This window comes from Prionailurus viverrinus, chromosome D2 (genome assembly GCF_022837055.1).
Source record: "Prionailurus viverrinus isolate Anna chromosome D2, UM_Priviv_1.0, whole genome shotgun sequence".
Lineage (NCBI taxonomy): Eukaryota > Metazoa > Chordata > Mammalia > Carnivora > Felidae > Prionailurus > Prionailurus viverrinus.
In genome coordinates, this window is record NC_062571.1 from 30,451,654 (window position 1) to 30,476,311 (window position 24,658).

Here is a 24,658-nt window from a genome sequence, read left to right on the forward strand (position 1 = left end):
GTTTCGAATTCTGTGTCTCCCTGTCTGTCTGACCCTCCCCCATTCATGCTCTCTCTCTGTCTCAAAAATAAATAAACGTTAAAAAAAAAAAATTTTCTGTTTCACCTGCAAAATGGAAATTCTGTTAACTAGCAGAATTACTAAGGTTAAATTGAGTTCTTGTATCTAAAGCACTTGATCAGTCTATGGCAGTTGTAGATACTCTGCATTTAATGGATGGTGGGATGTGGTGGCCAACAAGGTAGTAGATAGCTACAAAGTTGCAATTCATAAAAAGATTGGCAAAATGACTAATTTAGCCTACGGGAAAGGAAGAATTATCCAAAGGCCCTGAGACTGGCAGTTGTGTATAGGATAAATTAACAAATGGGGAAAACAAATTGACAGTAAAGTAAGAAAAATGAATCATTGAAAGCAGTGTTTATAGCTGTTGAACATAGGCACAGATAACTGTATTTACTTTAGTATCCTGAGAAAGTATTAACTGCATTTTATCAAAGAATAATATTCATAATTCTAGTCTATCAAAAGTTTAAATTTCTATATATTCAGTTCTAGATTGAGTAAAAACAGTGTAATTTACTTACGCAACTCAGTGCCAAAAAAAAAATCTTGCTTAGTAACTTTGCTTAATTGTTGTGTAGTTGATGTTCATTTAGCCTTGTGGTCAAATGAGCAACTACTCTAATTTGTACTACTTACTACTCTATTTACTTGTATATTTTAAAATGTCTAGACTGCATACATCTGAGAAATTCACTGTAACCGACTTCTCCAGTCTCAAAGATATTAAATAGAGGAGCTCTGCTTTTAAACTCCTCTGTTCCAGTTTATAATGCTCCTTTTTGGGGAGAGTTCATGGATAGGATATAAAATCACAGCTATCTCCTTCCGAGTTAGACACTGACAGTGTCATTTCACCACTTTGAAATAAATTCCCAGAACATCAAATCAATCTATGACAAATAAAAATGATTTTAAAATTTGCACACCTTTTCTCATCTATAGTTGTGTAAATCAAGATTGTTTTGTAGTAATGCAGTTATAAGAGACTGTATGCTAAGAAATGGCTCGTTTGTACTTAATCTTTTATTTTAGATTTTAATCTTACAGGATAAAAAACAACTTCAAAAATTCTAGTGATGGGAAACTAAGAAACTATTACACATACTTTATGTTTGCAACACTTAAAAAAAAACACCTCAAATACTGTTTTTCACATTTTCCTTATTTTGACAGCAGAATTTTATACAAATAAAGTATAATTATGTCAGCAACCACACCTGACAAGTTTATCATATATTTGTTATTTTTAGGCTTCAAATAAAAAGACACTCCTACAAATATATTAGGTCATATTTTTTAGCTTTGTTGTTAGGTGCCTTTAAAAAAGACCAGGTAAGGGGCGCTGGGGTGGCTCAGTCAGTTATGCATCCAGCTTCAGCTCAGGTCATGATCTCACGGTTTGTGGGCTTGAGCCCTGTGTCAGGCTCTGTGCTGACAGTTCAGAGCCTGGAGCCTGCTTTGGATTCCTTGTCTCCCTCTCTCTACCCTTCCTCCCTTGCTTGTACTGTGTCTCTCAAAAATAAATAAAGATTAAAAAAAAAATTTTTTTAATAAAAAAGATAATATAGTGAGCTTTTCAGCTTACAAATTATTCTTTTCCACACTTTTTATGCTTTTAATAGAAATTCTTTGTTCTTTTACCAGACTGGTTTACCTTTGAGTTCCTTTCCTTTACAAGTTCTGCTTCTTAGGAAAAAGGAAATCATCCTTTAAAAAAAATCAGTGTGCCACCCTCTCAAAATAAATAAACTTAAAAAAAAAATCATTATGCCAGATTTAAAAGGCAAGAAATTTATCCTCTTTTCCTAATAAACACTCAGGTATGGATCATTGCCATTAATACAGAGAAATGTGGATAATCCAAAAAAACATTGGATTTAGCTTTCATGTGGATTATTGTGCTTAATTATGAATGTAAATATGCTTGATCTAGGATCTTTTTATAAAATGAAGGTTTTTTTAATTTTTATACTATATGAACCAGATTGAAGAGTACTCATTATTTGGTACCTCTCTTGTCCCTTCTTTTTATCCATTCTATGTGAATTATAATTTTCTCAAAAATGCAGTTTCAACTAAGGCAGAACTGCTTTTTGTTCATATTTTCTCTGGAGGTGGAGTTGAAGTTATTTCAAAGGGTCTCTAATGAATTTTAAGCTACACACAAAAAGCAAAGAAATAAAGGTAACATTTAGATACCAGTTATTTCTTTAAACTGTAAGTAAATAAATTTGAAAATGAGGTTCTCCTATGCCTCTGTGCAACTCTGTAACCCATTAATAATTGACTCTGACCATTTTCAGCTGCCTTTTAACTGTCAGGTTGTATATTTAGATTCAGTATGGAGTAGATGTTTGTATAATTTTTGATATTAAGGCTATTTATTCACTACTTATGTCTGTTTTTCAGTCCTAGTTGTGACATGATGGAACTAAGGCGCCGTTATCAGAATTTATATATACCTAGTGACTTTTTTGATGCTCAGTTTACATGGGTGGATGCTTTCCCTTTGTCAAGACCATTTCAGCTGGGAAATTACTGCAATTTCTATGTAATGCACAGAGAAGTAGAGTCCTTAGAAAAAAATATGGCCGTTCTTGATCCGCCAGATGCTGACCATTTATACAGTGCAAAGGTTTGTATTATGTGATATACAGCTAAAATTTCTGAGCAGTTATTCATATTAAGAATGTGGAATTAATCTTCATAAAGTGGTTGTTAGGTTTAAGACCTGAATAGCTATTTTTTTCTTGTCTGCCTAATTTTGTTTTGGTTACTTAAATAATTTAATTTAACCTCTCTTTGCCTTACCTCTTAAAATTTATGGTTATTGTTTTAACATTTTGAAACTTATAAAAATCTGAAGATGAAGTTGATTTTATTGAGCTTTTTAGAATGTTCTGTAACTTCTGGTATCCTCTGATAAAACATAATGTTGGTGTATGCCCTATAGGTTAGTCTTCAGGGTAACATTCTGTATATTGTTTATGGTCTCACAGTTTTTGGTTATTTTTAGCACATTAATCAAAAAGCATTTCTTGAAAAGTTAAAACTCTATCATTATACAATATCTAATGCCGTTTCTGCCATAGCATTTTACTTTCCATTTTTGTAAAAATTGTGGATATCAAATATGTAAGGATAATTAGTAGTGCTTCTCATTTTTTTACATTACTTTAGACTTTTGACAGGATTGAATTATTTGACTATAATAGGTAATGCTGATGGCTAGTCCTAGTATGGAAGATTTGTATCATAAGTCATGTGCTCTTGCCGAAGACCCACAAGAACTTCGAGATGGATTTCAACATCCTGCTAGACTTGTTAAGGTAAAATGAAACATTTATTTTAACCTCAGGTGTATACTTCCTTTGCTTATTTCTGATTTTGTGTGTGTGTGTGTGTGCGCGCGTGTGTATATACATAATTTTAAAACACTACATTTTTAGCTTGCTGATTAGTTTAATTTTTGTATGATGGCACTTAAAATTTAATGATATGGATGTTTTTCTCATTGCAGATTATAGATATATGTTATTTGTATGTCACTAGTTCAGCTACCATTTTGATGTTTTGTATTTGAAGCGTAGTAAAATCTTAGTGGTATTGGATTTAGTGTATCTTTGGATGCTGTTAAAGTGTGAATTCTAGCTTGTTTCTTTAAAGAATTCTTTATCTGAAGAAATATTTTAGAAGGATGAGTTATGATGTATAAATCCTATTCCATTGCTGAAATGCAGTGTGGAACACGATGAACTGAACTCTTCCTTGACTGACAGATACCAGAGGTAGTAAAAATGATATTGGAAAGGTTTGTACCTTTCCTTTTCAAGTATTTTATTTGTAATTTGACAAGTTGCATAATATATGTAAATGACTGTTTGTTTTGAATTAGTTTTTAGTGGGCATGAAAGGCAAGGATGAAGCCATGGCCATTGGAGGCCACTGGTCTCCTTCGCTGGATGGACCAGACCCAGAAAAAGACCCATCTGTGTTGATTAAGACTGCTATTCGTTGTTGTAAGGCTCTGACAGGCATTGATCTAAGTGTATGCACACAATGGTAAGTACTAATTCATTTTTTGATTAGAAATATTTTTTCATAGTTTATATAGATGTTCTTATCTATCAGCCTCTCCCCATCCCCTCACCCTTACTTTAGCAACCTTGATCATGCAGGTAATCTCAAAGGAAAATCCCCATTTGTAGCAAAAGTTTATTTGGTGCCAAAATGTTTGGGGGAAAAAGGATTAAGAACTAATCAAAATAAACTGAAAATTATTTAAATGTTTTGTTATGCTTTACTTTGGAAGTTGGATGTATGTTGAAAATATTTTTCATTTCATGCATAGCTGGAGAAGATCGTCAAGAGAGAACTTCATTTCATTATAATTCTTTTGTTATAAAATGATATAGTTGCTGATTATTTTTGTTCAGCCATATTTTCTCTTGAGGCTTATTTGTCTTGTGTATTTTAGTGTATTTCTTGTGATTTAATTGAGAACATTCTTTTTTTAGCACATGAAATCTGAACAGCTATCCAGCTTCTTCAGGTATTCTCTAAAATATGGGTAGCACTGTAATCAAACTTGAAAATGCTTTGGGGAACATATTCTTTTAACCATAAAATATTGTACAAATGTACCAAAAGAGGAACTATGGCTTCTATAATTTTTTTTTCTTTAGACCAACCTCAAGTTCTTGCAGCAAAATTTCTTTACTTGATGTGCTACAAGTGAACTAGGGTCTTTAAAATGTATTTTAGAATTTTTTTTCCAACATGCTTCTTCCCTTGCAACAGGTACCGTTTTGCAGAGATTCGCTACCATCGCCCTGAGGAGACCCACAAGGGGCGTACAGTTCCAGCTCATGTGGAGACAGTGGTTTTATTTTTCCCGGATGTTTGGCATTGCCTTCCCACCCGCTCAGAGTGGGAAACCCTCTCCCGAGGATACAAGCAGCAGCTGGTCGAGAAGCTTCAGGGTGAACGCAAGGAGGCTGATGGAGAACAGGCACTGAACGCTAATCCCTTTTTCTATTTCCGCTTCTCACAGGCACAGGAACACAGGCACAAATGCACACCACACACTACATAACAAACACACATGGAGGAACATAACTGGTAACAGCGACTGGTACTCCAGCTTTCAGCAGTATAGTTTTATTTTCTTTTCTTTAAAAAAAAATTTGTCTAGTATGCTAACTTTAAGAGTGCTGAGACCTCAAAGGAAAATAAGTTGTGCTTAAATTGCACAGAATTTTGTTTTTATCATAGGTCTAGTTGCTGGAATCTGGGACCAGTTGTTGAGCAAGTTTCAGTATTAAGCCATTTTAAACATTTTGCCATTTTCTAAAATTTAAAAAATTTTCTCTTTCACGGTCATCAGTTCTAGTCATGGATATTTGAAATTGGACAACCACAAGTCTGAGAGATTTGACATTTCAGGCTATGTGGCATCGTCTTTGGTACATTTGAAAGGTCTGACTAAATCAGTCTTAACTTTGGGTGGCTTGAAAATTGGGGCAAGATCACACACTGTGTGGTTAGTGGAGACCGGCAGTGTTTGTGCATCCCTGATATCCTTTGTGTTGTAATTTATCACCCTTTTGTGTTTCACAGATCTGGCTTTGATTGGCTGATGAGTGTCTTTGTGATCAGTTAAAAGTGGTAGAATGTATGTACGTGGACTTGCCTAAATAATAACTTTAGGAGAAGACAATCTGAAACATTTGTGACCTTGCACAGATCAGCAACAGACTTTTAAAAATAAATTACCATAATTTTAAGGTTTCAGAATAGTAATTATGTTCTTAACTTTGTATATCAGGATGAAGAAGAGAAGGATGATGGTGAAGCTAAAGAAATTTCCACTCCTACCCATTGGTCTAAACTTGATCCAAAGACAATGAAGGTAACTTTGAAATTGATGGTATTTAATTTTAAGTCTCTGAATAGGTACAGAGAATGTGGACAGTGTTTTATCAGATAAAAGGCACTCCAAATCGTCCATGAATTTTACATAAATATTCTATATTGTATTTATGTGCATGTGTATAATAATTAAATAAAAGGTGACTTCAGGGGTGCCTGCGTGGCTCAGTCGGTTAAGTGCCCAACTTCGGTTCAGGTCATGATCTTGAGGTTCACCAAGTTCAGCCCCATGTCGGACTCTGTGCTAACAGATCAGAGCCTGGAGCCTGCTTCGGATTCTGTGTCTCCTTCTCTCTTTGCCCCTGCCCTGCTCACACTCTGTCTTTCTCTCTCAAAAATAAATAAAAACCTTTTAAAAAAATTCTATTAACAAAAGGTGACTTTATAAATCAGTGCAGCCAGTATCTTTTTAATGTAATATACAATTGGCTATAGTGTAAGCAACATCATTTTCTGATTGGGGAACTGTCCAAGAAGGCAGAATTTTTATATTTAAGTAATTTATATTCAAGGAAAAGGGAAGAAACTGGGAAAAGATTATCAAGATTATTTTAGTTTTTAAAAATAAAATTTGTAAGTAGATTGATATGGGGTGCCTGGGTGGCTCAGTCAGTTGAGCACCCAACTCTTGATTTTGGCTTAGGTCATGATCCCATAGTCATGGGATTGAGCCCCATGTCGGGCTCCACTGAATGTGGAGCCTGCTCAAGATTCTCTCTTCTTTTGCCCCTTCCCCCACACTCGTGCTCTTTCTCTAAAAAAAAAAAAAAAAAAAAAAAAGGTATCTGAACTGGGAAGGAAATAATAATTTAAAAGTCTCTTTTGAAAATCTTTGGTTAACCTGTACTAGGTTTTCTTTGTTCCCCAATGTTTTTGGACCTGTTATCTTTCCGCACTTATTCGTCTCTGGGCCTTTAATGTGAGTATATTTTCATAGATTCTGTATATGTGACTTCTACATAAGTCAGAAGCTGATTGTAAATTGCTTTTGCATCTTGTTATTTTTAACACATAAAAGCTGACCTTTTGGTTAATTTTTGTTCTCAGCAAAAAGCAGGTTTTCTTCCTTTGTATGAAACTATACTTTTTTAATTCACATTGCTTTTTTAATAAGTAAATATGTATCATAAGAATGTTTGTTATTCTTGTATTACTTCAAGTTGTCTTGATCAGCATCAGGTTTTGTATAGAGAACTGTGGATTCAGAAAATACAGGTAATTAGGGCACCTGGGTGGTTCATTCCGTTAAGTGTCCAACTTCAGCTCAGGTCATTGTCTCATTGCTCATGGGTTTGAGCCCCGCGTCAGGCTCCGTGCTGACAGTTTGGAGCCTGCTTCAGATTCTGTGCTTCCCTCTCTCTCTGCCTCTCCCCCATTCGCATTCTGTCTCTCTGTCTCAAACATTAATTTAAAAACGGAGGGCGCCTGGGTGGCTCAGTCGGTTAAACATCCGACTTCAGCTCAGGTCGTGATCTTGCAGATGGTCTCTGTGCTGACAGCTCTGAGTCTGGACCCTGGAGGCTGTTTCAGATTCTGTGCTCCTCCCCCACTTGTGCTGTTTCTGTGTCTGTCTGTCTGTCTGTCTCTCTCTCTCTGTCAAACATTAAAAATAAACAAACATTAAAAAAAGAAAGAAAATACAGTCAATTAGTTTAAGCCTGCATCCCAGGACTTCTTTTCAAACTGATGACTTTACTGTTAAGTTTCTTATTTTAAAACTTGTATTTCTTTTGATTATAAATATAACACATGTTTATTTTAAAAATTGGTACATACATGAAAAATTGAAGAAAAAAGTTACCAAAGCCTATGATTCAAAGAGAACCACTGTTAAAATGTTGATTTTTTTTTTTTTTTTAAGAGGTACACACTTTGCTTGGTTGGTTCTGATCACATTGTATTAAAAAGTTGCAGTTTCATCCTTTTCAGTTAATATTAGTGTTTCCCATATAATTATTTTTAAATGTTCTATACTCTTCTATTTAGTTGATGTGGTATTATTCTTTCATTGGATATTTAGATTCTTTAGTTTTTTGAGAAAGGGACTGTTACAAGGAATATGTAAAGTGTTTTGTTTTTCCTGTGTTTAGAATATTTCTTTAGGGTTAATTCCCCAAAATTAGAATAACTGTGTCAAAGAGAATTAATTTTTTAAGCATCTTAAAACATGTTTCAGATTATTTTCCAAAAATATTCTGTCAGTTTGCATTTTCACAAACATGTTCTGAGCTGAGCAATTTTAAGAAATCAAACTAAAGATATTTGCAGTTTGTTCCTTATTTCAATATCCCATTTTCTTTTTCTGTGTTTTTTATGTTCTGCATATTTAGGTAAATGACCTTCGAAAAGAATTAGAAAGTCGAGCCCTTAGTTCCAAAGGATTAAAATCTCAGTTAATAGCCCGATTGACAAAACAGCTTAAAGTAGAAGAGCAAAAAGAAGAACAAAAGGAATTAGAGAAATCAGAAAAAGAAGAGGAAGAGGAGGATGATAGGAAATCTGAAGATGATAAAGAGGTATATATACACTATTAAATATAATGCTTGTTTATAGGGAATTCTTAAAATATGTGCGTGTGTACTTTTATTAAGCCACCTGGGTGGCTCAGTCACTTAAGTGTCTGACTCTTGATTGTGGCTCAGGTGATGATCTCATGGTTCCTGAGATAGAGCCCCAAGTCAGGCTCTGCACTGACAGCATGGAGCCTGCTTGGGATTCTCTCTCTCTCCTTCTCTCTCTGCCCCTTCCCTAAGCTTGCCTGCGTGCACACTCTCTCTCAAACTAAATAAACATTTATTAAAAAAAAAAAAAAATACAACTACATAACTGTAAAATTCAACGCTTTTGGTGAACAGTTTGACAAATGCAATATAGTTATATAACCATGACGACAACTAAGACGTAAAACAGGTCTGTCACCCTCTAAAAATCTCTACCCTTACGTAAGCATTTTCTTCTCTCCATGTGCTCCTTCTGCTTCTCACACCAGCCTCTGGGAGCCACTGATCTGTTTCCTGTAGTTTTGTCTATTCCAGTATTTCATGTAAATGGAATTATATATAATATTTACAGTCTGACCTCTTCAACTTAGCAAAATGCATTAGAGATTTGCCCATTTTGTTGTATATATTACTAATTTGTTATTTTGTATTGCTTAATAATATCCCATAATATCCCATAGTATCAATGTATCACAGTTTGTTTTCTACTCGAGAGAAATTTGAGTTATTTCCAAATCATGTATTTTTAATCTTCCCTTTTAAAAATGAATGCTAAATTATTCATATGTTTGGGGTGCCTGGCTGGCTCAGTCAGCAGAACATGCGACTCTTGATCCTTGGGGTCATGGGTTTGAGCCCCACATTGGCCATTGAGTTTACTTAAAAAATTATTCAGGGGTACCTGGGTGGCTCAGTCAAACATCCAACACTTGATTTTAGCTCAGGTCGTGATCTCACTGCTTGTGAGTTCGATCCCCGCATTGGGCTCTGCACTGATAGCTTGGAGCCTGCTTGGGATTCTGTCTACCTCTCTCTCTGCCCCTCCCCCCACTTGGTCTCTGTATCTCTTTCAAAAATAAAAATAAACTTTAAAAAATTATCCCTGTGTTTTAGAGAGAATTTGATTGACAGAGCCATTAAGTTCAGAGATTGAGTTCGAGTGAAGTGCTTATCCCAGAATTTTGCTGCTTCTACAGCTGTGTGTTTGATTGCATTGCATCTTATGCCCTTACAATAACTCCTAGATGCACAAGCCTGCCATTGTTTTCTGAATTTGAAAGAGAGCAATAGAAGAAGCATGTCAGAATGCCAGTAATTGGACAGACCAACAGTATGTATTTCCTAATGTGATGCATTCTGGATTATACATAATTATTTATGAAGTATTCCTGCCAAAAATGTTTTTACCTTAATCTAATTGTGAGAGAATAGTCAGATTTAGAATGTAAAAAGTTACACAAAGCAGCTTATCTGAACTTCTGAAATGTCTATGTCATGAGAGACAAAAAGAAATGATTTACATTGGGGGCACCTCAGTTTGTTAAGCATCCAACTCTTGGTTTCAGCTCAGGTCATGATATCGTGGTTTTGAAAGTTCAAGCCCCATGTTGGGCTCTGGTTTGGCACTGTGGAGGCTCCTTGGGATTCTCACCCTCCCTATCTTTCTGTCCCCCCCCCCCCACACACACACACTTTGTCTCTCAAATAAATAAACTTTAAATAAAAATAAACAATTTACATTAAAAGAGGTTAGCAACACATGATAACTGGATGTATTGAATGAAACTTGACTGGACCCCGAATAGGAAAAAAAAAAATGCCGTGAAGAATAGTTTGTGGATAATTGGAGACATTTGATTATGGATATGGGTGTGATATTAGATTATTTTGAAGCAGTGTTAAATTTCTTGGATGTGATAATGGTTTTTTGTTATGTTGAACTACCTTGTTCTTAAGAGAGTTGTGATTCCTTATTTCATTCAATGATAATATTTATCTTGATAATGAAAATATATCACTTGGGTAGTAGGAGCCCTTTTGAGTTGGCTTCTGTGTCCTTTCACATGTCCTCGTTATATTTTGAGGACTAAACTTATTTTGGAGCCCAAAACAGTGTCGCCATCTCACTGTGTACACTCCCTGCCCTGGCTTTGGAATTAGCCATTTCCCAAGGAAATATGTGTGTGTATACTTTTTTAAGATAGAACTATAAAAATCCCTCATACTTTTTAGTGAAGGTGATGATAATTTAGAAGCCAAGACATACTCGTATCATTGTGCTTCCCATGACCCCTGTTAGTCAATAGAGCTATGGTACAGATATATATTAATTTATACTTATATATACCTACATATATGTATTTGTATCTATATTTGTTACAGTATATGTATTGAAAGTCATGAGTTTATGCTAGTATCTCCAGTTGTACTCCCAACACCAGAGTTCACTTCAGTTTCCTCCTTTCTGCATACCTAACTCCCTTTTCCAATAATGAGAAATGTAGCTTCCACTGTACTTAATATATTTGTTTACTTGCTCAGTTGTTTGTTGCATTCCCTCTGCTATCTGGATACTCTCTTTACTTTGATCCGATTCCCTACCCTGTGTTGTGTCTCTGGATGTTCTTGCTCCATTTGTGTCAGTACCTGTTGACTGGTGGGCTTGTCTGCCAGCCTCCATCCTCTGTATAGACACCTGCTTTGTTGGAGGAGTTGCTTTAGAACTGAATTGTTCAGGACCGAAAGACTAGAAAGAGAAGGCAAAGAAGAGCTGGTTTTCACTTTTTGATGTTAGCAGCCATTGGGGTTGGAAAATAGTGATATTATAATTCGTACCATTTTGTTTTTACATATTTCCCTCATCTCCTATTTGGTTTCCTGGTGGTATAGTTTTCTCTCTTGTTAAATTCATATAGAAGAAGGCAGGGTCAATTCTTTTAAAAAATTTTTTTTAATGTTTATTTTTTGAGAGAGACAGAGACAGAATGCGAGTGGATTAGGGGCAGAGAGAGAGGGAGACACAGAATCTGAAGCAGGCTCCAGGCTCGGAGCTGTCAGCACAGAACCCGACGTGGGGCTCAAACTCACGAGCTGTGAGACCACGACCTTAGCCGAAGTTGGACGCTCATGGACGTTCAACCAACTGAGCCACCCAAGCGCCCCAAGGCAGGATTAATTCTTGATTGTTTTTTTTTTTTTTTAATATAGAACACTTTTTGCATATGAACAATCTTTGTGCAGGGGCCATAGCCAATCTTTTTTGTATCGTTCTAATTTTAGTATATGTGCTGCTGAAGCAAGCACTGTTTTCCTTTGTTTTATGATGGTTACCTATTTGTTTTTTAACATCATTACGAATTTATTGAGGCACCTGGGTGGCTCAGTTGGGTAGGTATCCGACTTCGGCTCAGGTCATTGATCTCAGTTTGTGAGTTCAAGCCCCACATTGGTCTCTGCACTGGCAGCTCGGGGCCTGATTTGGATTTTCTCTCCCTCTGACTCTCCCCCACTCACGCTCGCTCGTGCTCTCTCTTTTAAAAAATAAACATTTAAAAAATTAAACATGGGTGCCTGGGTGGCTCAGTTGGTTAAGCGTCTGATTTCGGCTCAGGTCATGATCTCAAGGTTCAAGGGTTGGAGCCCTGCATCGGGCTCTGTGGTGACAGTGCAGCTGTTGGATTCTGTGTTTCCCTCTCTCTCTACCCCTGCCCTGCTCGTACTCTGTCTCTCTCTCAAAAATAAACATTAAAAAATTTGTTTATTAAACATTGTGAATTTATAGATTTAAATGTATTTGATGGGCTTCAGTTCTTTGCAATTCTTATCCTTATTGAAGCTCAAATTGTCTTTTTTTGGCCAGTGGGTGGGAATATATATATACAGATACACAGCACTAATACAGTACTAATGATATACCACTAATGTTACTGCTGAAATTTGTTTATAAAGTTATTTTTGCTTTTCCTATCCTTATTTTCTCCCTGTTGTTTTTATGTTGTACTATAAATACATTGGGCTAGCATGTAGCATTACATATTGTACTCTTAATCCTCCTTTAGTCTTGGTTCTATAGTTCTATATCTAACGCTCACCACTAGTGCTTTTGTCATTGTCTCTGAAGGTCATCTCTAGGAGATTCTTCAGAGCTCATGGTAGCAATATTTAGGTTCTTGTATGTTGGTAACAGTTTGACTATACTTAAAAGTCAGTTTTTGGGAATGCAAACTGGTGCAGACACCTTGGAAAACAGTATGGAGGTTCCTCAAAAAATTAAAAATAGAACTACCCTACAACCCAGCAATTGGTATGTTAAATGCACGCTCACGCACGCGCGCGCGCGCGCACACACACACACACACACACACACACACACACACACACTGGAGTATTACTTGGCAATCAGAAAGAATGAAGTCTTCCATTTGCAGCTATGTGGATGAACTAGAGGGTATTATGCTAAGTGAAATTAGACAAATATATGCCTTCACTCATGAGAAATTTAAGATATAAAACAGCAAAGAAGCAAAAAGAATATAACAACAGGGAGGGGGACAAAACATGAGACTCTTAAATGTGGAGAACAAACAGGGTTGCTGGAGGGTTTGTGGGGGGGGGGGGATGGGCTAAATGGGTAAGGGGCAATAAGGGATCTACTCCTTAAATCATTGTTGCACTATATGCTAACTTAGATGTAAATTAAAAAATAAATAATTTTTTAAAGTCAGTTTTGGTGATTATAAAATCTTTGATTCACATTTATATTCTTTTGAATGTTTTTAATAAACTCTCTTTTCTATGACATGTAGAGTTTTGCTGTCAAAAATTGATGATAAGGCAATTTACTTTCTGATATGATCACTTGCTATTTTGCCTAGATGCACCGATTTTCTCATTTTTTTAGAATGGTATTTTGATACTGGTCATTCTGAGTTACTATCTTTAGACCCATGGTGTGCTCTTTCGCTATGTGATTTCAGATTTTTTTTTTTTCTGAGCAAAATTTCTCTTTAACAAAAATTTTTTTTAGTAAAATATACATTAATAAAAATCACCATTATACTATTTTTACTGTACAATTCAGTGGCATTAAGTACATGCACAGTGTTGTGGAACTATCCCTATTTTATACATCCAGAACTTTATTATTATCCCAAATGGTAACTCTCATTAAACAATTAAGTCCCCATACCCGTCTTCCTCTCTACCCTAGTAACCTGTGTTCTGCTTTCTGTCTCCAAATTTGTTTGTGCTAGATCCCTCATGTAAGTAGAATCATACAGTATTTGCTCTTTTGTGTCTGGTTCTCTTAATGTAATGTTTTCAAAGTTCATGTCCTAGTATATATCGGAACTTCATTTCTTTTTAAGGCTGAATAATACTCCATTTCATGTGTATATTGTATTTTGTTTATCCATTCATCTCTGGTGGACACTTGTTGTTTTCATCTCTTGGCTCTTGGGAATAAAATTGTCCCCAACAGTCACATTTTCTTAAGTAATAGTTGTTTTGTATTTGGTCTATTCCCTATTGTTTTCTTATAAGAATCCTGTTATCTCATATTCAGTATTTTTGCCTTTTCAGCGTCTATCTCTTGCTTGGATCCTTTTCCTCTTCATTTCTTGTTTTAAAATTTTTTCCCATTGTCTTCTGTTTGCTTAAGGCAGTGGCTCTTGAGTTTATTTGCTTTTGTATTCCTTCTAGTTTATTTTAAATTTCTGAATCGATTTTTTCTTTGTAATTATTTCCTGTATTTTATCACCTTATTTTTACTTAAAAAAATTTTTTTTTAATCTTTTTAATGTTTATATATTTTGAGAGACAGAGAGGGACAGACGGTGAGCAGGGGAGGGGTAGAGAGAGAGGGAGACACAGAATCAGAAGCAGGCTCTAGACTCCGAGCTGTCAGCACAGAGCCTGACACAGGGCTCAAACTCAAGAACTGGGAGATATGATCTGAGCTGAAGTCGTACACTTAACTGACTGAGCCACCCGGGCACCCCTTTCACCTTATTTTTACTTTTAAAATTCTTTATGTTGTTCTTTGATAGTTTGTGAGATTTTCTCAATCTCTTTTAGCACACTTTAAAATAGTAAAATAGTAAGTTAAGATTTTTATCTGTGACTGTTTTTCTGGCCCACTTTCATTGTCTGTAGGGATATAGTTCTCCTTGTTCTCTTTCTTTTTAAATAGTAACTTTGTATAGGACTTGACCTCAATACTTCCTGTTGCTCATTTTTAGGTGAATTTAGTTTGCCTAACATTTTATTAGAAGAGATTGCTTAAGACACCTTCTTTTTTTTTTTAATGTTTATATTTGAGAAAGTGCGAAAACACACATGTATAAGGGGGGGAGGGGCAGAGAGAGGGGGAGATGGAGAATCTGAAGCAATGCAGGGCTCGAACTTATACACCATGATATCATGACCTGAGCCAAAGTTAGATTCTTAACCAACTGAGCCACCCAGGTACTCCGAGATAGCTTTTTAAAATTTCACTGAGCTCTATATTGTGTTATTTTCTTATTTTCTCAAAATATATGATGGCTTGCTTTCTGAGATTTCAATCTCTGTTGCCCTTCTATCACTGTTTATCAGGACCTTCTCCTCCCATGTCTCTGTTGTCGCTATCCTGCTCCCTATTCTAATGATTCTACTTCCAGAAATAACCTCCTCAGTGTAAGGCCCTATGCTGTAAAGATGCCGTGGTAAATCAGCCTTGCAAGTTCATAGACCTAGAATGTTCTAGGCACTTTTAGATCACCGGCTAAACACTGGCTCCTTGTACTCACTATCGTTGGGAGTAAAATGTTGCCTAGTTTCAGCTGCTTTTATGAAATTGACCTGCTCACTTTCCAGTGAATACCTATTGACTCTTTTGTGGTTTCCTTGTTTGTTTTAAGATATTTTAGGTTTCTTTATTGTGTTTTTCTACATGATGATTAAGAGTTAAATTTTATTCTCTGGTTTGTTACAAGTTTGCCAAAAAAAATCCCAGCAATACCCAGTACAGTATCTATTGTTAAATCATAGTGACTGTAATTTGTTTGCAAGGTGATTCAGTGCCCTACAATTAAAGCTGGATTGCTATTTAGGACTACATTGTCTTTGTGTAGTTTTTAAATGGACAGTTTTAATCATTAATGGAGGATGAGGAAAGCCACACATTTTATTGACTTTAATTTTAGATTTCACTTAGAAAACAAAGTCAGTGGGAAAATAAGTATATATCCTAATGTGTTTTTGTTTTTGTTTTTTATGTTTTTTTTTAAGTAGAAAAACAGAGGTCAGGGACTTGAAACCAAAGGTGGGAGATCCTACCAAGGTCCCACATGTGCTCCTATGCGTTAGATGAGGCCAGTGTCAAAGATGTGTGCCCATCATCTGGCTCGTCTTGTGGGCTGGCTCGTTCCTTCTTTTGGTATTTGGCAAGGACATCTCCATCTTGGGGTTTCCCTTGGTTCTGAGGATTTAGATCCTCAGCTGAACTTTTATGACATGGTGTTTTTTTCATGTCTAGTTGTGCATTGTTGCTCTCTCCTCAGATTTCTTGGGTGTTCACAATTATTTATTACTTATCTAGCTGTGTTCAAGGTACAAGACAAGCCTCGGGGTCTCCCTACTCTTCTATCTTAACTCCTCCTCCCTAGTTTTCCTGTTCTTAGATCCATCATACAACTCCATTGTTTCCTTTTGCTTTCTCTCTATACAAATGCCAGTAACCTATAGGTCTTTTGGCTCTTGTGACTTTTTTCTACCCACTTGTATACTGGGGTTTATGGGGATACCATTTCACCTTGTTTTGTTGTGAGTGTACTTGGATGTTGGTTTTGGTATATAGATTATTCTTTTTTAATGTGGGGATTCAAGAAGATCCAGAAGCTATGCTACCATCACTATTTTCCAAATACCCTGATTTATATAATGTTAATAAAGGTGTCCCCCCAGCCCCCTTAGAAGACAATTTCTTATGCTGAGAAACTGAAAAGAAAGAAAAGTAGGAGCCATAAAAACTGCTGTCTTTAGTAAATTTGAACTTTCTTCCAGCCCTATGTTTGGCATAATCACCATAAGGAGTCATGGGAATTTTGCCCTTTTTCTTTCCATGATGTGCGTTTAATATATATATATAGTATGTGGAGATATAACCAGCACTTAAAATTTCAAATATGTAGGAAGAAGAAAGAAAACGTCAAGAAGAAATGGAACGCCAGCGTCGGGAAAGAAGATACATTTTGCCGGATGAACCAGCCATCATAGTACATCCAAACTGGGCTGCAAAAAGTGGCAAGTTTGACTGTAGCATTATGTCCTTGAGTGTACTTTTGGACTACAGATTAGAGGATAATAAGGAACATTCATTCGAGGTAATGTTTTAAGTTTGAATTGGGATCTAAATAAGGTACATACATTTTGATTGGTTAATATATCTCTTAAATTTCTTTGATGGCCTTTTTCATGGATTGTTTTTGGGTTTTTGTTTTTTCCTTGCAATTTTATTCTTTGGTGGGGGTGGAGACAGCAGCTGATTTTTCTAAATGACTCCTTTTTGTTGATTGCATTCCTGTAGGATTGTTTAAATGTTCCTGTGGCCTCTGTATTTCTTGTGAATTGATAGATAGATCTGAAGTTTTAATCAGATTCTGATTTAATTATTTTTTTAAAAAACTACTTCGTAAGTAGTGGTGTGTTCTTTTTTTTTTTTTAATTTTTTTTTTTCAACGTTTATTTATTTTTGGGACAGAGAGAGACAGAGCATGAACGGGGGAGGGGCGGGCAGAGAGAGAGGGAGACACAGAATCGGAAACAGGCTCCAGGCTCTGAGCCATCAGCCCAGAGCCTGACGCGGGGCTCGAACTCGCAGACTGCGAGATCATGACCTGGCTGAAGTCGGACGCTTAACCGACTGCGCCACCCAGGCGCCCCAGTGGTGTGTTCTTTTATCAGACTTACAGGGGACACATGATACATTATGTCTAATTGCTTCCTTTAGAATGAAGTAATGCTTTATTTACTCTATAATTAAAATCTCATTTAATAGGATTTAAAATTTTGCTTGTAATTGAGGTATAAGATAAAAAATAATTGATATTTATTTTTCAATATGAATCTATTTCTTTTTTAACATTACTGTACTGCAGATTTACAACATATTTATTTTTCAAAGTAATTGAAGATTTTTATCCCTAAAGAAGTGATAGCTTCATTCTTTAAGTAAAACAATGTAAAATATTTAAAAATGTTAATTTCTTAATAGCCTGTGAAAAATTATAATTGTATTCAATTATTGTATCTTAACACATTTCACATTGGTCTTTTTGTTTTTGTTTTATTTTATAAATTATATTGGAAAAGTCAGTCATACTTAATTGACCTAAGATATCCTTGTCCACAAGATGAAAATGAATTACTTAAGACTAGAGACATTTACAAACACAGAGAATTACTGAGGCAATTATAAAACACGAAGTCCACGCTTATTGGTCGTGATATAAGACAGGTTACAAATAGTAAAATATTTATAATTTTTTGTGTTTTTAAATACTGTTTTTAAATATTATAGTATTTTTAAATGTTTTTAAATATTATGGCTATATGATTTTATTTTTATTACTAGTTGCCATAAATATAACTCTTGATAGTAATATAACTCTTAGTAGTAATTTGAATAAGTAAATGAAAAAATTAGTCTTTGGTATTGTATATTGTTTATACAATATATAATGTAAATCTGACTGATGGTGTCCATGGATCTCAAACTAATGCTATTGTATTGGAAACAAAGCAATTTGTGAAATAGCCCTTCATTAGTAAAATGATCCTTTCTTTGTTTCCTCCTCACCTAACATATCTTCTGGGTTAATTTCCTTTTAATCTGTTTAGAATGCAGATGTCATTTTGGTACATGAATTTTTAAAAAATATTCTGTAAGAGGGACACCTAGCTGGCTTATTCGATGGAGCATGGTACTCTTGATCTCAGGGTTGTAAGTTTGAGCCCCGTGTTGGGTATAGAGGTTACTTAAAAAAATGCTAATAATGGGGTGCCTGGGTGGCTCAGTCGGTTGGGCATTTGACTTCAGCTCAGGTCATGATCTCATGGTTCGTCAGATCAAGCCCCATGTCAGGCTCTGTGCTGACAGTTCAGAGAGCCTAGAGCCTGTTTTGGATTCTGTGTTTCCCTCTCTCTCTGCCCCTCCCCCGTTAATGCTTTGTCTCTCTCAAAAATGAATAAACATTGAAAAAAAATTTTTAAATGGTAATAAAATCTTTAAAAATTCTATAAGAAAAAGCATTTATCATAAAATTCTAAATCTTTGATTTAATATTAATTCTAGGCTTATCTCTTTCAGTTTCAATTCTGCTCTTCTAGGTAGTGCCTGACTGGCTCATTCGGAAGAGCATGTAACTCTTGATCTCAGGGCAGTGGGTTCGAGCCCCACATTGGGTGTAGAGATTACGTAAATAAATAAATAAACTTTAAAAAATTAATTCTATTCTTCTAGTTACTGGTCTGGGCTTCTTATTTAATGCCTTTAAATTACTACTTTTTAGAGGCGCCTGGGTGGCGCAGTCGGTTGAGCGTCCGACTTCAGCCAGGTCACGATCCCGTGGTCCGTGGGTTCGAGCCCCGCGTCGGGCTCTGGGCTGATGGCTCAGAGCCTGGAGCCTGTTTCCGATTCTGTGTCTCCCTTTCTCTCTGCCCCTCCCCTGTTCATGCTCTGTCTCTCTCTGTCCCAAAAATAAATAAAAAACGTTGAAAAAAAAATTTAAAAAAATAAAATAAAATAAATTACTACTTTTTATCTCTAGGTAATAGAAAAGAGAAGACTTAGGAAAAGATATGCTTCTTGCTATTTTTCTTAATTTATTTACACTAATGGTTAAGAGAAAGTGGAGTTTTCAACATCTTAGTGGTCATTTTACAGATAATAGATTTCTGTTTTCTTAAAATGTGTAAAGACTGGGTATGAATTAAAGAAAATAGACTATAAGATCAATTTTAATACATTATATTATCCTTTATGATCATAAAAATAGTCAAATATACTGAACACATTGTATAAGATTATGTATGTATGTGTTTAAGTCTATTTATTTTGTGAGAGAGGAGAGAGAATCCCAAGCAGACTCTGCAGTGTCATTGCAGAGCCGCATGTGGGGCTTGATTTCATGAATTATGACATCATGGCCTGAGCCAAGATCAAGAGTCAGGTGTTTAACTTATTGAGCCACCCAGCCACCCCAAGATTATGTATTTTATTTTATTTATTTATTTATTTATTTATTTATTTATTCAGTTTATTTATTTTTGAGAGTGGGAGAGGGCAAGCAGGGGAGGGGCAGAGAGAGGGGAACAGAGGATCTGAAGTGGGCTCTGCTCTGACAGCAGCAAGCCCAGTTTGGAGCTTGTATGCATGGAGCTCAAGATCTTGACCTGAGCCAAAGTCAGACACTTAACCCACTGAGCCCCCCAGGCGCCCCCCAAGAATACATATTTTAGAGCTGTGGTCAACCATTTCAAGTCCTGGACCCTTTCAATCTATTAGAAACAATTAGCCTTAGAATTTTTCTTTCTTTAATATTTTTAAGTAATCTCTGCACCTGGTGGAGGGCTCAAATTCACAAGCCCGAGATCAAGAGTTGTGTGCTCTACCGACTGAGTCAGCCAGGTGCCCCTTCCTTAGAAATCTTTATGTAGAAAATTCATTATATGATTTTAGGTTCATGAGTATGTCGGTATACATGGACACTTGCATAATAATAATAATGCATACTCCCTACTCAGAATTCTGAATTGGTCTCCCTCTTCTGAAATGCTTTTATAGATATTTATATGGCCCGTTCCCTTGCCACCTTCAGCTCACTTTTTAGAGAGGCCTTCTCTGACTATATTACATTTTGTTACTCTCTCTGTGTTTATCCTGCTTAAACATTTGATGTTGGTTTGGTTACTTTTACTTTCCCCCACTTGATTATTAGCTCATTAGAGTCAAGATTTTTGTTTGCTTTCTTTAATGCTATATCACCAATGCCTAAAACACTCCATGTTACATAGTAGGCATTTCAGAAAAACTTGCTGAGTAAATGAATAAAATTCGTTAATCATGAAGATGAATTGCTGTGTAAAATAGTAGAAACCCTTTTTTTCTACTCATTTTCAAATTTTTTGTGGTACAGTTTTACTATTTTTTCTAAATTTGGCCCAAAGTACACTATATAGTATTCATAAGAGTTTTTGAGTCTTTTGAGAATCTTCAACATCATTGACACCAATTATTACAACTCTATTATTAGTGAATGTTAATTGTTAGATGTGGCAAGTCATTATTTGATAAATTACTGTGCTGGATGTATTCAGTATTTTTATTAAAGTTGCGTTACTCTTGGTATCTTTTTATAGGTTTCATTGTTTGCAGAACTTTTCAATGAAATGCTTCAAAGAGATTTTGGTGTCAGAATATACAAATCATTATTATCTCTTCCTGAGAAAGAGGACAAAAAAGAAAAGGAGAAGAAAAGCAAAAAAGATGAGAGAAAAGATAAAAAAGAAGATAGAGATGATGAAACTGATGAACCAAAACCCAAGCGGAGAAAATCAGGCGATGATAAGGATAAAAAAGAAGATAGAGATGAAAGGAAGGTCTGTAATTATTTCCATGGCCACCAACCTGATTTAGAAGTTTTCATTTAGTCTTCTAGAGTATAAAAATGATGATGAATTTCATCATGATAGTGAAATGTAAAGGCCAAACTAAAGATTTTACTGTATTATTAGAAGTTTAATTGTTTGAATTAAGCCTCTATAAACATCTAGATCTTGTTTGTGATAGTTTATTTCTTTTTTATAATTTAAGGTGTATAGCATAGTGGTTTATTTACATACATTTGAATGGTAGTTTACTTTTAAAGTGCATTGTTAAGATTTTATAGTATCTTTTTCAAGTAAATTTAATGAATTTAATGATTTTTGGTTTCAGTCATTTAACGTTTGGTCAGATATCTTGTTTAATTTTAAGACATTTTAAATTATAGAAAGAAGATAAAAGAAAAGATGATTCTAAAGATGATGATGAAACTGAAGAAGATAATAATCAGGATGAGTATGATCCAATGGAAGCAGAAGAAGCTGAGGATGAAGAAGATGGTATGGTTCAAATTTCTTTATCTGTCCTTTGGATGAACTATATTTTTTGTTTGTTGACTTTATGTAATCACAATCTAGAATTTTAGTATTTTTTCTTTGTTAGAAACAGTAAAATATTTTTTAGTAAAAACCCGTTTATATTATTAATAGATGAGAGGAATTTTTTTAAGTAGAATCTAGCATTTTATTTAGATCTTACTAAACTGTTGGAATTGAGAACCAGACATATGTAATAAACCTCCAAAAATAGATCCTGAAAGGCACTTTCTACTTAGGACAAGCAGTCATGGAATAAACCAGCTGTCTTCTCTGTGCTACACAAGCCAAGTCAGCTTTCTCCATGGCCAGTTGCACCAGCTCTGCCTTCCCTTCTGTTAACACCACCCAGACCCCCTTTATGTTCAACCCAGGGTTTTTCTGTAGGACACTTAGGACTGCCTGGGAATGCTGCACATATATTACCCGAAGCGGGCTAAACTCAAGAACTGTGAGATCATTACCTGAGCCGAAGTTGGATGCTTAGCCAACTGAGCCACCCAGGTGCCCCTAAAGATCCTTTTTTAGGATAGAGATTTTTTATAATATATATTTTCTGAGGATTATTACTATTTAAGGTATTTTTTGGTTTGCCTCTACCTTTTCTTGCTACCACAGCATTTTACTTTTCTTTGCATTAATGAAAATATTTGAACATAAAGGAAGCTGAGAGTATAGTGCATCAAACACTCCATATCCAACAATTCATTCATTTGTGAATATTTTGTCTTCTGTGTGTTTCTGATCCATTTGAAAGTAGGAATTCTTCAACTTTCCTAAGAAAAGATATTCTCTTAACCATAACTCTATAATCCCACCTAAGAAAATTAACAATAACATCATATTCCACTTTAACCACCTAATATCTAGTCTTAATTGTCCTAATAATCTCAATAGCAATATTGCTTCATTTATCTTCTATAACCTGCTTTGTCCAATTTAGCCCTTTTTTATTGTCCTGGTTCCCCCCACCTCCCCACCCCATTCTCCAGTATGGTCCTATCACTGCTTTAATTAAATCACTAAACTGTTTTCTCATTATTTTGTCTGTGTCAGAATGTTCTGGCTCTCAATCCTTATTTGTCTTCTTTATTCTAGTATATAATTACCTTGGTGGTTTTCTCATCCATTCTCCTAGCTTAAAGTACTGTCTGTTATATACTGTTTATATATATACTATATATAAAGTACTGTTATATACTGACTGTTCTCAAAGGTATGTCTTAGTTCAGACCTCTCTCCCATATTTCCCTATCAGCTGCCTACTTGGTATCTCCATTAAGTTATCTGACATTTCAAAATAAATGTATCTAAAACTGAACTCCTGCTTTCCCCCTTTACCAAAAAGAAAACAGAAAACCTTCCACCCTCAGCCTTATTACACTAATTTGATGGCAACTTCATCCTTTAAATTGCTCAAGCTAAAATTTAGGAATCCTCCTAAACTCCTCTTTTTTGTCATATGCCATTTCCATCCTATCTGGAAGTCATATTTTCTCTGTCTTAAAAACATCCAGGGGTGCCTGGGTGGCTCAGTCAGTTGAGCATCTGACTTCAACTCAGGTCATGATCTTGCAGTTTGTGAGTTCGAGCCCCGCGTTGGGCTCTGTGCTGACAGCTCAGAGCCTGGAGCCTGCTTCGGATTCTGTGTCTCCCTCTCTCTCTGCCCCTGCTCTGCTTGCACCCTGTCTCTCTCAAAAAGTGAATAAACATTAAAAAAAAAAAAAAAATCCAGAAGCAGACCATATCTTACCAGCTCCACTAATCTAACCTTAATCCAAGCGATGTTTCTCTTGCCTAGTTTATTTTTATTTTTTTAATGTTTATTCATTTTTGAGAGAGAGAGAGAGCAAGCAAGGGAGGGGCACAGAAAGAGGGAGACACAAAATCTGAAGCACACCACAGCTGTCAGCACATAGCCCAACGCAGGCCTCAAACCCACAAACTGTGAGATCATAACCAGATGCTTAACTGACTGAGCCACCCAGATGCCCCAAGTGTTTGTTTTTTGTTTGTTTGTTTTGTTTTGTTTGAGAGAGCGAGAGCACAAGCAGGGGAGAGGCAGAGACAGGGAGAGAGACAGAATCCCAAGCAGGCTCCCTGCTGTCAGTGCAGAGTTCCACATGGGGCTTTATCTCATGAACCTTGGGATCAGGACCTGAGGCAAAATCAAGAGTTGGATGTTTAACTGACTGAGCCACCTAGCTGCCCCTTGCATAGTTTATTTTTAAAAATCTATCTGGGGACATCTGGTTGGCTCAGTTGCTTAAGCTTTCAACTCTTGATTTCAGCTCAGGTCATCATCTCATGGGTTGTGGGATTGAGCCCGAGTCAGGCTTTGCGCTGGTGGCACGGAGCCTGCTTGGGATTCTCTCTCTCCCTCTCTCTGCCTCTCCCCACCCCCTGCTCGCTCACTCACTCTCAAAATAAATAAAGATTTAAATAAATAAATATCTTCCTGTCTGGTTTCCTGGCCTGCTCACTTCTCCTTTAAAGTCTCTTCTCGGGGCGCCTGGGTGGTTCAGTCAGTTGAGTGTCCAACTTCGGCCCAGGTCATGGTCTCATAGTTCATGAGTTCAAGCCCCATGTCAGACTCTGTGCTGACAGCTCAGAGCCTGGAGCCTGCTTTGGATTGTGTCTCCCTCTCTCTCTTGCTCTCTGTCTCTCTCAAAAGTAAATAAACATTAAAAAAATTTTTAAAAAGTAAAAAAAAATAAAGTCTCTTCTCAACACAATTGACAGAATTACCTTTGTAAAATTTAAGTCATTTCATTTATTTTTTCTCATTTGTTTTCAGACTCCCTTCAGTGGGTCTCCATTTCACTCCATGTTAAAAGCCAAAGTGTTTACAGTGACATCTGTCTAAGGCTCTACCACATCAAGTCTGTAATTTCATCTCTTACCACTCTTTCTACTTGCACATTGCACCTAATGGATCCTGTTTCTTGAACCCATTGTGTATGCCCCCATATTAGGACCTT

The 24,658-nt window shown here is 35.9% G+C and overlaps 1 protein-coding gene and 2 non-coding genes across 5 annotated transcripts in view; 2 read left to right on the forward strand and 1 right to left on the reverse strand.

The window, feature by feature from the left end:
* The window catches only part of CCAR1 (cell division cycle and apoptosis regulator 1), a 62,721-nt gene that overhangs the window by 29,718 nt on the left and 8,345 nt on the right, over positions 1–24,658 (forward strand). For all 3 annotated transcript variants that reach the window (XM_047825234.1, XM_047825233.1, XM_047825235.1), the window contains 9 exons: positions 2,476–2,701; positions 3,282–3,395; positions 3,962–4,128; positions 4,867–5,077; positions 5,894–5,977; positions 8,328–8,513; positions 16,670–16,861; positions 20,898–21,137; positions 21,530–21,641. In XM_047825234.1, coding sequence (XP_047681190.1) covers positions 2,476–2,701; positions 3,282–3,395; positions 3,962–4,128; positions 4,867–5,077; positions 5,894–5,977; positions 8,328–8,513; positions 16,670–16,861; positions 20,898–21,137; positions 21,530–21,641 — 1,532 coding nt within the window. The remainder of the gene's footprint in view (positions 1–2,475; positions 2,702–3,281; positions 3,396–3,961; positions 4,129–4,866; positions 5,078–5,893; positions 5,978–8,327; positions 8,514–16,669; positions 16,862–20,897; positions 21,138–21,529; positions 21,642–24,658) is intronic.
* LOC125148543 (small nucleolar RNA SNORD98) lies at positions 3,766–3,830 on the forward strand. The gene has a single exon (XR_007145621.1). It is a non-coding gene; the product is annotated as a small nucleolar RNA SNORD98 (small nucleolar RNA).
* LOC125148522 (U6 spliceosomal RNA) lies at positions 11,696–11,801 on the reverse strand. The gene has a single exon (XR_007145604.1). It is a non-coding gene; the product is annotated as a U6 spliceosomal RNA (small nuclear RNA).